Here is a 12,362-nt window from a genome sequence, read left to right as displayed (position 1 = left end):
AAATAACAGATAATATAACCAACATACACACAAATAAAAATAACTGGAAAATAATTTACAGCCTACACTTAGTATCAGTGAAAACATTTTGTCTACTCCATCCCAATAACTTGAAAAGAGGTAAATCCATTCACCTCAACGGTGGGAGTTTTACTCTATACAATAAAGCAGGGTTTCGCAAAGTTTTTCTTAAAGGGCCAGATAAACTTTATTTATAAAAACAGGTACAGGCCACAATTTGTAGACTCTTGTATTAAAGTACCACCAGGGCCCAGGAGGCCTTTTGAAAATCATGAGGGATAAACAACAACTCTTCATTGGGTAAAGAAACTTTCTCACATGCTGCAGACCACCTAGCAGCCCCCCCCCACACTAATGCTAGTGACAACCAGTAACACCCACATGAATCTCCCAAGTGCCCCCTGGGGAATGTAAGCCCCCATTAAGAATCACTGGATTGGGGACTTCCCTGGTGGTCCAGTGGCTAAGACTCTGCACTCCCAATGCAGGGGGCCCAGGTTCCATCCCTGGTCAGGGAATTCGATCCCACATGCCACGAATAAGAGTTTGTGTGCTGCAACTAAGACCCGGCACAGCCAAATAAATAAATGTTAAAATAAAGACTCAGGATTAAAAAAAAAAATCACTGGATTCATGGATGTGAAATCGTAATACAAGACCACCTCACCTCTCCCGAGGCCGTCGTTCTAGTTTTGGCTCATCCAACTGACGCTGCAGTTTCTCCTGTTCCTTCTGTAGCCGCTCTTCTACTTCTCGTTCTCTAGCAGCTGTGTCAACAGGCTTGGCCCCTCCAAAGATAGAGGCTGCTCGACTGGACTGGGATGTGCTAGCAGAGGAATCATCTTCCTTAGGAGTACTCCGAGGCTTTAGGTTCAGTTTGGGTCTTTGGGGGGGACCTAAGTTAAATGAAACTCTAAGTAATAGTTTTTGAAAATCATCAGAAGCCGATGACTGAAAGCCAGATTTCCAGACATACCTCTTACAAAATGCTATTTGGGATTCAGATTAGTGAGTGGCCTAGTCAATCCAGCAAAGGTAAAAAGGGAGATCATTAAAAAATGGGTGGCCCAAAGAACCAAGTCCAATTAATCTTTCCACTACCACATCCATGATGCAGTACCAGACTGAGGGAAAGACTAAAAACAGTAAAAATTTCAATGATAAATTAAGCATTTATCATGATTACTATTACCTGGGGGAAATTTTTTGACTATGGTAAGTTATTGGATGAAAAGTATCTTGTTAAAAAAATGTGGTCTGGGGCTTCCCTGGTGGCGCAGTGGTTGAGAGTCCGCCTGCCGATGCAGGGGACGCGGGTTTGTGCCCCAGTCTGGCAAGATCCCACATGCCACGGAGCGGCTGGGCCCGTGAGCCATGGCCGCTGAGCCTGCGCATCCGGAGCCGGTGCTCTGCAACGGGAGAGGCCACAACAGTGAGAGGCCCGCGTACCACCAAAAAAAAAAAAAAAAAAAAAAAAAAAGTTGTCTGGAAGATGGATTGCTTCAGTAGGTTAAGACAAACTTGTAACAGTATGATGCGGAAGGCTCTAGTTCTTATATTCTTATCTCTGTGTATAATATAAATTTGATGGTGATTCATAGGGCAAAGTATGCAACACCGAACATTAGAATATAAACTGTAAGGGAGTCTGACTTCTTCCTGGATCCAAGTTGTCAGAATATTTCAAGATGAACCTGAGTGCTTCAAGGACATTGTATTTCTCAAAATCAGTGTTTACAAAGAAAGGCTGTGTACATCAACCACCTGACACCACAAAAACCACTGAAGCCTCCCGATAACATGCTTAGTGCTGCGCTGTCTTCTCATAACTACTATGCTGAATTTGGTATCTATCATTCTTACGCGTGTCTTTGGTCTTTTACTACATATCTATGTATCTGCAAACAAAGAGAGTATTGTTTAGCAAGATTTAAATTTTCTACAAGGGTTTTAAGTTGGTAGTTTATATAACTTCCGAGATACATTTTTCATCTGTATAACCCTGCGAAGAGGCCATTACCTATGTGAATAGGGTACAACTGGGGTCAGAAAGAGGAACTCATTGAAGTCACACAGCTAACACCTGGTGGACCAAAGAATGAAATCCATGTTATTGAAGCAACTCCACTGTTCCTCCCACTATGGTACACAACGTCTCCTTCCTTTGGTAATTTCGTTTACCTACTCAACAAATAATTGGAACACCTATATTTCAGGTACCATGCTAACGTCTGGAATATGATGGCTGGGCAGTTTTTGTGGAAGGGATGGAGACAACACTGAAGAGGCAGAGCAGTGAAGGCCCTTGTGTGTCAGAGGTACAAAGGGGTATCTTTCAGGCCACGAGGAGACAAGATAGGGTTTTAGAAGGAGGAGAATAACCTAATTAGATATCGTTCCAGAAAGACTACTTGGGCCAATGTGAAAATGGAGCGAGGCAGGGAAATGTTAGTAACGTGGGCATAGCAATGAAGTCTGAACGGAGGTAGTGGCAGTGACCCTGAGGACAAGGTGGGGGGGCAGATCTTAGAAGAAGTGGGGAGTTTGAGCATCAGCGGGGAAGGGGGGCTGGAAATCAGGTGTACAGCCATTGGGGGAGGCAAGAAATGGCATGAGAGGCAAAGGTCAGTAGTGAACGAAGACTACATCTGAGCCTCGACTTTTCTCACAAGTAAAGGGAAGACAATAACTGTACATCTACCACATAGAATACTTAAATAATACCTGTATGAGCACTCAGCTCATTGTTGGTGCAGCGTAAATGCTCAATAAATGTTAGCTATTATTTCCAGGTTTCTTGCATGGAAATAGAGGTAACAGGTATCAGCAATGCTTTTAAGAATAAATTTTAGGGACTTCCCTGGTGGCACAGCGGTTAAGAATCCACCTGCCAATGCAGGGGACACGGGTTTGAGCCCTGGTCCAGGAAGATCCCACACGCCACGGAGCAACTAAGCCCGTGTGCCACAACTACTGAGCCTGTGCTCTACAGCCTGTGAGCCACAACTACTGAAGCCCGTGCTCCGCAACAAGAGAAGCCACCACAATGAGAAGCCCGCGCACCGCAACAAAGAATAGCCCCTGCTTGCCACAACTGGAGAAAGCCCGTGTGCAGCAACAAAGACCCAACACAGCCAAAAATAAATTAAAAAAATTTAAAAAGCCACTGCAATGAGACACCCACGCACCGCAAGGAAGAGTAACCCCCGCGTGACGCAACTAGAGAAAGCCCGCGCACAGCAACGAAGACCCGTTGCAGCCAATGAATGAATGAATGAATGAATGAATGAATAAAATGACATCACTCAAGTCAGAACAAATGGTGGCCATTTATAATATTTTTTGAGAGGTCAGAGTTGTAACACAATATATGTTTTATATAAATGATACAATATCAGGAGCATAATTTTAGAATAGGTACACTGACATCTCACCATTAATTAATGAGTATCAACTACTTGGTATCAATGGCATTGAAATAAGCAACACCTGGTTTTTAACCCACAGTGCCAACCAATTACTGGCTATGAGACCATGTTTGAGCCTCATTCCTTCACTTGAAAAATGGGGCTAAAACAGCCTATTTTAAGTGAGATCATACTATAAGAATGTCTGGCAAATGTTTTTTCCTTTTTCCTTTGTTTATTCAATTAAATTTTTTTTAATTTTTGCGGTACGCGGGCCTCTCACTCTTGTGGCCTCTCCCATTGCGGAGCACAGGCTCTGGACGTGCAGGCTCAGCGGCCGTGGCTCACGGGCCCAGCCGCTCCGCGGCATGTGGGATCTTCCCGGACCAGGGCGCGAACCCGTGTCCCCTGCATCGGCAGGCGGACTCTCAACCACTGCGCCACCAGGGGAAGCCCTATTCAATTAAATTTTAACTGAAAAAATCTATATGCTAAAACAGGTTAGAACTACACTTTATTTCCATTATGTCCATTTTTATCTAATGCTCTTTCCATTATGTTCCGATGCAACCTTTACTATGTGTAGGTTCTATCTGTGCCCAGTTAAGGGGTTTGAAACATAACTGAAAAATTTCCAACCAGTTACTCTAGTGGTAATGCCCCATTAAGTAAGCAAAAGCAAATGATTACCTCTATCATCACGCCTATAATCATCCCGAGAGTAATCGTCTCTGGAGCTCCATGACCGGTCATCTCGTCTCTCATATCTGTCTTCATAGCGGTCCCCACCTCCTCTGTAGTCGTCATCCCTACGGTACCCACTACCAAATGCTCTTCTGCCACTGCCTATCCTGGAATCGTAGCCTGTAAACATATCCCAAATTGTAATCATCACACTGGAGGGTAGAAGGCAAGAAAGGAGTTCTTAAAAGAAAGCAATTTAACTTAATTGTGTTTTACAATGACCTCTATCATAGTCTCTGCTGCCTCGGTCATCATAGCGATCTCGGCCCCCGTATCGATCCATGTCCCGGCGTGGGCCATCACGGTAACTGTCCCGATACCCATCACGATATCGGTCTGAATCGTAACGATCTCGAAACTCTAGAGAGGAAAGAGACAGGTAACATCATTCCTTTTTCTTTGACACATACTGATAAAAACAAACATAGCCCATTAGGTCAGTTTGCTTTCATGACTTCATATTCACTGCTGTGTCTGTTTACATTAAAAAACCCAAAAAACAAAAAACAATCGCACTATATCCAAGGTAGAAGAATTTGTATTGAATTAAGGTTTCCTTGATATTTATTTTAAAAAGTTCTCCACTAATTCAATAAATGTTGCTGGGCTAACAATTTAGGAGGGAGTTAGGGGAGAGAAAAATCTCTATACAGCAGTACTGCCTTATGTGTGGTTTCACTTTTTGAAGTTTCAGTTACCTATGGTCAACCATAGTCCAAAAATTTTAAATGAAAAATTCCAGAAATACACAATTCCTAAGTTTTAAATTGCGTGTTGTTCTGAGTAGCATGATGAAATCTCGTGCCATCTCCCTCCAACCTGCCCGGGATGTGAATCATCCCTGCTGTACAGTACAGGACAGTAAGATATTCTGAGAGAGAGATATCACATTCATGTAACTTTTATTACAGTATACTGTTATGTATAGGAAAAAACATAGCATAAAACATAGGGTTCAGTAATATCTGAGGTTTCAGGCATCCAGGAGGGTTCTTGGAATGTATCCCCACAGATGAGGGGGGCGGGGACTACTTTATATTCCATAATGAACTTCCAAGATTAAAGATGTGAATACTAAAAATGTAAGTACAAAGCACCAGAAGAAAATATAGTTGGAATCTTTCATGCCTGATACCAAAGAACCAAAGACTACTTAAAAAGTTTAGCATGGAGGGAATTCCCTGGCGGTCCAGTGGTTAGGACTTCATGCTTCCATTGCAGGGGGCCTGGGTTCCATCCCTGATAGGGGAAATAAGATGCCGCAAGCCACATGGCCTGGCAAACAAACAAAAAGTTTAGCACAGAAAAACAATACACATACCACAAATCTGAGAGGCAAACAAAATAAGAAAAACATATGTAACATATGACAACCGGTTAATTATCTGTTACTGCTTAAGTAACAGGAACTAAAACGGGACATTGTTTTCTACTGCCCAAATGGAAAGGTTAAAATAAATGATATATCTTGTAGTGGCAAAGTTTAGCACAATAAGTCAATTCCTACTCTGCTGAGTTAAAAATAGTTCAAAGGCCTTGAAAGTTGTTTCGGAACTATATACTAAAAGATTTAAAAAACATGTATACCCTCTGGGCCAGCAATTTAATTTCTAGGAATTTAACCTGAGCAAGTAACTGGACACATTATACAGATATACATATAAGAAGGTTCTTTGGATTGTTGTTTATAATATTAAAATCGTTGCATGCTATTTAGCTTCAGGTGACATGTCAGAAACCCAGATTTTTATATGGAAAAAAAAAACCCTCAATGTCTAAACATGAACAAATTAAAAAACAAAACAAAAAAACTTAAAAGGCATTTTGAGTTTAATTGTGAGTAGGCCTAAGAAGTATCTTAGTCTTATGACAGCTAGCTTCCTTTTAAAACAATGGTTTCATTTTGCAAAGGCCATCATTTTGTCTAGTGAACATTCATCCACAAGTAGTTTAAATTTTAAAAATTAAGGGACTTCCCTGGTGGTGCAGAGGTTAAGACTCCGCGCTTCCAGTGCAGGGGCATGGGTTTGATCCCTGGACCGGGGCGGGGGGGATGCAGACGGACAGGGGGATGACACTAAGACCTCACAAGAGGCTTGGTGCGGCCAAACAAAACAGGTCTTGAATTTTACCCTTGTCATCACATGTATGTTATGCTATCAAATATTCCATTATATAGACAAACAACTACTTAGTCATTTCTTTACTCAACAGTAGGTCCTTTCCATTAAAGAAAGAAATGACAGTGTTGAGTCTTTCCTTATGTATTTCAATAAAGTTGTAGCATTTTCTCCACAAACGTTTTACAAAGCTTTTATTGGATTTAGGTGGTGTGTGTAAAAGTTGTAATTTATCCCAGCTCCTACCCCATGACATTCTCTACTCCCCTTCTCTAAATTACACTTTATTTGCATAATGTTTTTCTCTCCTGGTATAAATAATGTCCAACAAAGACAGTATTTTTGTCTGTTTTGTTCACTGCTGTATCCTGAGCTTACAAAAGTATCTGGCACGTGGTAGACATTTAGTATTTTTGAAGGTAATGAATTTTCTGTTATTTTAAAAGGCATCTTAAATTTTTTTTCTGCATCTACTGCTACCCTCGCCTTTATCTGCCATTGTGATCATCTACATTAACACATTTGTCCTATTACAAAACAACCCCCCAGAATACACAAGAAACTAACTAGATAAAAATGAACTTACTGTCTCCAAAGCTATCATCACCTCTTCTAGGTGGGTAGTCATCAAAGCTGTCTGTAGCAGGACGGGCCCTCCAGTCTGTATCTGTTTTGTCAGAATCCCGATTTCTATCTCGGCCAAAAGAACGATCATCCCTGTCTACAGATACATAAAATGAAAAAACACTGGTTAGCTCACAAAAACTTTTGCCAGATATTTCTCATATGCACAGAGGCCCCCTCCTGCCCCCACATACTGTACTTCTTGCTTACACCACAGCGTCATCACGAAGTTGCCCCAGGCCCCGTAAGTGTACTCTCCAACTCAACCAAGTGACTCCCTTCCTCATATTTATTCCTACTGGTTTAATGCTTACCTGTCTCATCTTCTGTATAGGCATCTTAAAATTTTTTAAAGATAGGCCAGGAACTCCCTGAAATATACATGAATCAGGCTCCTCTTGTGTCCAGTGTGCTGCTAGGTACGTAATCTATTTAGTTTATATTTAATGTTCATCTAGGTCAATCAGGGTTTCAGTCTCAACACTACCAACATTTTGGGCTGGACAATTCTTTGTTGGGGCAGCTGTCATACGCATTATAGGATAGTTCCTGGATGCTATTAGACGTTAGGAGCCCTCCCCACAGTTGTGACCACCCAAATGTCTCCCAACATTGACAAATATCCCCTGTGACGCAAAACCATCCTCAGTCAAGAACTACTGCTCAAGGTTAAGGTGGCCCCCACTATCTGCCTCTATTACAAGTTTCTGGGGAAGGGCACCTCTGCTTTGTCTTCCCAGGACCATGACAAAACAAAACATTCAATCATCTTTCCTACCTTTATCCTGTGCTTGATCAGCAACGTCCACTCGAATTCTCCTGTTACCTAGAGACTGAGAGCATAGGACCATATTAACCAACCTTTTGCCCCATTATGCACAAATCCCATGAGTGACCTTGAACGTCTGGGCATAGCAGAAGCACTGGGGGAAGGAAGATAAAGGAAAAACACTGTAATCTAGCCAACACTACAATTTGTTGGCTAAAGAATCCTTTATAAAGACTTGAATATAAAATAACCCCTTAGAATTAACATTTAAGTTGGGCTTAAATGAATGTTAGGTCAATTATCTTACTATTTTTATAAAGTCAAACCTCACAGAATAGATTTAACTTTTTAAACTATCACAGGCAATCTGTCACATGTAATAAATTAAAAACATTTCTAGACAACTAGCTAAATAAAGGTATTATTTGGGTCCAGGGCAATTATGCATTCAAACATTTACAGAGTCCCTATTATGCACCAGCAAAGTTGCATAAAGCATGGTCTCTGTTTATAATCTCAAGTTCTTTCACTCAGTATTACCTTACGATAAATCAGTTCCTCCAGGATACCCTCTGATTTCCCTTTCCCACATCACTATTTATATATTTTGAACCCAATTAATTCTACTGATGATATTTTTCTCATTTCATAGTAGAATCTACAGTTGAAGAAGGGTGACAATGAAATTTAGTTAAGAGCACCTGGAATTATATTAAATACCACTATGATGAAATCTCTAAATACAAACTAACTCCTAAGTCTGGGCCATGACAACATTTTATTTAACAGTCAATTCAGCAAACTTCAGATAATAACAATTGTATGGTATTCTTTTTCTTATTCAGACTGAGAGTTAAAAATTAGTAATGTTAATAAAACCTAAAATGACCTGAGAAGAAAAACTTTCAAACAACTTTTGCTTTTCATATATTTAACTAAATACATGAATTTTATTCCTAATTTGACATCTGCTTCAGATTTGACATCTGCTTCAGATTATCATGGTGGTACTTAAGTTATGAGATAGGAAAAATATTTTAAGAGGAGTTGCTTTCAATCACGTCCAATGGCAGACATGGACCATAGAATTATGGCACAAATGGCATTGGAAATTGCCTTCTCAACGAACAATGAGAGGTTTCTGGAATTAAAAGAGAAAAAAAACAGCCTTTTTTTCTTTCGATATATAATCAGTTTGATTTCTGAAGTCACTCACTAGAGATAAAAAAAGCAGTTCTTGGATTAGAAACTTCCATCACTAACAAGTAACTAAATGTTTCAATAACCTGCTCTGGCTAGCCTAGGAATCCCTACATGGCACCAATCACTTAAATAACTGTATTTCAATTAGATTTAATTTCCATCCTCCCTCATGTATTAACAGAGATTAAAATCTCTCCGCACTGAACCTCTAGTGTCTGGATTAAAAAACATCTATGGGCAATGTTACAAAGCAGGACTGAATGTTTACTGTCATTCTCCTGTATCAGATTCCCAGGAGCAAGTATTACAAATGACATCTTAGTGAGAAATGTTTGTGAGCCCTCTTAAAAATAAAAAATTACTTCCCTGAAAAAGAGGTAACATCTTTAAATACTAAAATAACATGATTTTTCTATTTGCCTTGATCTGGTCATATTATTTTGAAAAAGCAAAGCCACGGAACTGAGGCAAAGCTGTGAGTGAACTAACGTGAGATCTTATTAAGGACTTCATGGTGGATTTCTTCACAATTTCCCACCTAAACACGTTCCAGAATTACTAGGCCCTGCTGAACTTGCAGAAGGGAGGTGTGCCGTGCTAGATGTTGAATGTTAACCGGTATATTGATAAATAATCCAGGCTTTTCTTTGTAGGTATTATGGGAATCTTCGGAATAGCTACTGACCCGGCCTAAAAACTACCAGTTTGATAAACACAAGAGCTGTTAGCTCCCAGCCCTCAACCCCCACCCTTAGTTTATTTACCTCTTCATTGAGGCTCAGGGCAGTGAACAAGGAATCCAGGTCCTCAAACTCAGCATAACCAAAACCTTTCAACCTCTCAGGATTGCTGGGTTCACGTGGTAAACGCACTGCACTGATCTAAGGAGGAAAGAAACAAAAAATATTTCCTAGTTCAATGCTCTTGTTCATTTGTCTTCTTCTTCTTCTTCTTCTTTTTTTTTTTTTTTTTTTTTTTTTTGCGGTACGCAGGCCTCTCACTGTTGTGGCCTCTCCTGTTGTGGAGCACAGACTCCCGACACTCAGGCTCAGCAGCCATGGCTCACGGGCCCAGCCGCTCCGCGGCATGTGGGATCCCCCCGGACCGGGGCACGAACCCGTGTCCCCTGCATCGGCAGGCGGACTCTCAACCACTGCGCCACCAGGGAAGCCCTCTTCTTCTTTTTTTTACGATTGTGTATGCAGTGGATTTCTCTGAAGAATACCCAAGAACCTGGCTGTCTCCAGGAGGAAAACCGGTACAGAGGGATACAAGAGAGACTTTATCATATACCCTGTTAAACCTTTTCAATTTGAACAATATGAATTTAACCTTTAAAAAACTAAGGAGTTCAGTGTATTCCCTGTACCCCTGACTTCTGCCTCATTCTACATTTCTAGTTTTTAGTTGTTTTTCAGTTAAAAGGAACCGCTTGTGTTCCACAATTAGTTTATTTCCAATTTTTGTCTCTCAGAAATTTGACTCAGTTTTTGCCAAAAAATTTTCTGGGCAGTATATTTTTTGGCAAGCTGACTTATCTGAGAAACATTACTTGTTGTCTTCATATATTAATAGCGTGGCTGAATCAAACACTGGATCATAAACCCTCACCATACTTACCCTTTCTGCTGAATTCTGAGATGGTAAACCACTGAATTGTACTTTTCACTTTTTTTTTTTTTTTTTTGCGTTACGCAGGCCCCTCCCGTTGCGGAGCACAGGCTCTGGACGCACAGGCTCAGCGGCCATGGCTCACGGGCCCAGCCGCTCCGCAGCACGTGGGATCCTCCCGGACCGGGGCACGAACCCGCATCCCCTGCGTCGGCAGGTGGACTCCCAACCACCGCGCCACCAGGGAAGCCCCACTTTTCACTTTTTATGTCTGTTTTCTTACTCTTTTTACTTATTTCTTCATTTCTCCAATATTTTGCATATATTCAAGCTATCTTTTGCATCACTGATTTGATACTTTATTCTGGGCTCCTGAGATACAGATTTTGTCACAGTCGCTTTTAAATTCTAGTTTAACTCAACTTATGAGGAGAGCAGGAAAAGGAACAAAATAAAAAGGGAATAAAATAAAAAGAAGTAGCTACAGACCAATTCTAGAGCATAAAGGTGAAAAGCCTGAACAGGCCAGAGATTATTCAACACTCTACAAAAGAAAGAGGCTACTAGAGAGGAATCGAAAACAGGCCATACTTCTAGATGTACTACATAATTAAACAGAGAGTAAAATTTTAAGTTGCGATAAAAAATAATCACACAAGAAAAGCCAGCTACAGAAGTTGATGGCCCATTGCAGAGAACAGGATCTAGTAAAGAAGTCAACCAACATAGCAAAAGTGAAGAAGGGTTGACATATATACACTAATATGTATAAAACAGATAACTAATAAGAACCTGCTGTATTAATAATAATAATAAAAAAAGCGAATGAGGGAGGGACTTCCCTGGTGGTCCAGTGGTTAAGAATCCATCTTCCAATTCAGGGGACGCAGGTTTGATTCCTGGTCGGGCAACTAAGATCCCACGTACCGCGGGGCAACTAAGCCTGCGTGCTGCAATTAGACAGCCCAAGCACTCTGGAGCCCACAACTAGAGAAGCCCGCAGGCCGCAATGAAGACTCAACGCAGCCAAAATAAAAAAGTGAAAGAGGGAGCAGATTCTTAGAAGAAACCTAGTTTTTAATGTCTTCTCTTCGGCAAAGACTCTGGAGAAAAACCAAATTGGAAATTATTACTCTTCTTCCATTTTTGAAATCCTAAGTATTTTTTCATCAAAGTTTAGAAAAGGATTCTTAGCACCTCATACTCACTTTTTCGTCTTTCTGGAAACTTCTAGGTCAGTGTTTTCAAACATCCTGCCTTAAGTTTTTTTTTTTTTTTTTTTTTTTTTTCCGTACGCGGGCCTCTCACTGTTGTGGCCTCTCCCGTTGCAGAGCACAGGCTCCGGATGCGCAGGCTCAGCGGCCATGGCTCACGGGCCCAGCCGCTCCGCGGCATATGGGATCCTCCCAGACCGGGGCACGAACCCGTATCCCCTGCATCGGCAGGCGGACTCTCAACCACTGCGCCACCAGGGAGGCCCCTGCCTTAAGTTTTTAAGCAAGCCTGTGAATTCCATTATATGTGAGCAGACTCCATTAATAAAAACTACACATCTGCTCAGTTAAACGTATTCTTATAAAAAATTAAAATGTAATTTTGATATAAGCCTGAATGTCAATTACAGAATAGCTGAGTTCAGAGAAACTTTCTTCCACTTTCCAACGTTTAACTGGGTATGTCACCTTTAAATTTCATAGAGAAGGGATATATATATATATATATATATATATATAAAATAAATAAAAAATATATATATATATATATTTTTTGCAGTACGCGGGCCTCTCAACTGTCGTGGCCTCTCCCATTGCAGAGCACAGGCTCCGGATGCGCAGGCTCAGCGGCCATGGCTCACGGGCCCAG

General features: G+C 41.0%; 1 protein-coding gene across 4 annotated transcripts in view; it reads right to left on the bottom strand.

Annotated features, from left to right (window-relative positions):
* EIF4B (eukaryotic translation initiation factor 4B) overlaps positions 1 to 12,362 on the bottom strand; it is a 28,437-nt gene that overhangs the window by 5,638 nt on the left and 10,437 nt on the right. For all 4 annotated transcript variants that reach the window (XM_082636195.1, XM_082636194.1, XM_082636197.1 and 1 more), the window contains exons 4-9: positions 9,653 to 9,769; positions 7,695 to 7,749; positions 6,879 to 7,013; positions 4,395 to 4,532; positions 4,119 to 4,292; positions 689 to 917 (exon numbers count right to left, since the gene is read on the bottom strand). In XM_082636195.1, the coding sequence (XP_082492321.1) occupies positions 689 to 917; positions 4,119 to 4,292; positions 4,395 to 4,532; positions 6,879 to 7,013; positions 7,695 to 7,749; positions 9,653 to 9,769 (848 nt within the window). The remainder of the gene's footprint in view (positions 1 to 688; positions 918 to 4,118; positions 4,293 to 4,394; positions 4,533 to 6,878; positions 7,014 to 7,694; positions 7,750 to 9,652; positions 9,770 to 12,362) is intronic.

Source organism: Mesoplodon mirus (genome assembly GCF_964341445.2).
Source record: "Mesoplodon mirus genome assembly, chromosome: 11".
Lineage (NCBI taxonomy): Eukaryota > Metazoa > Chordata > Mammalia > Artiodactyla > Ziphiidae > Mesoplodon > Mesoplodon mirus.
Note: the sequence above shows the minus strand (reverse complement) of the source record. Positions and strands in the feature narration are given on the sequence as shown.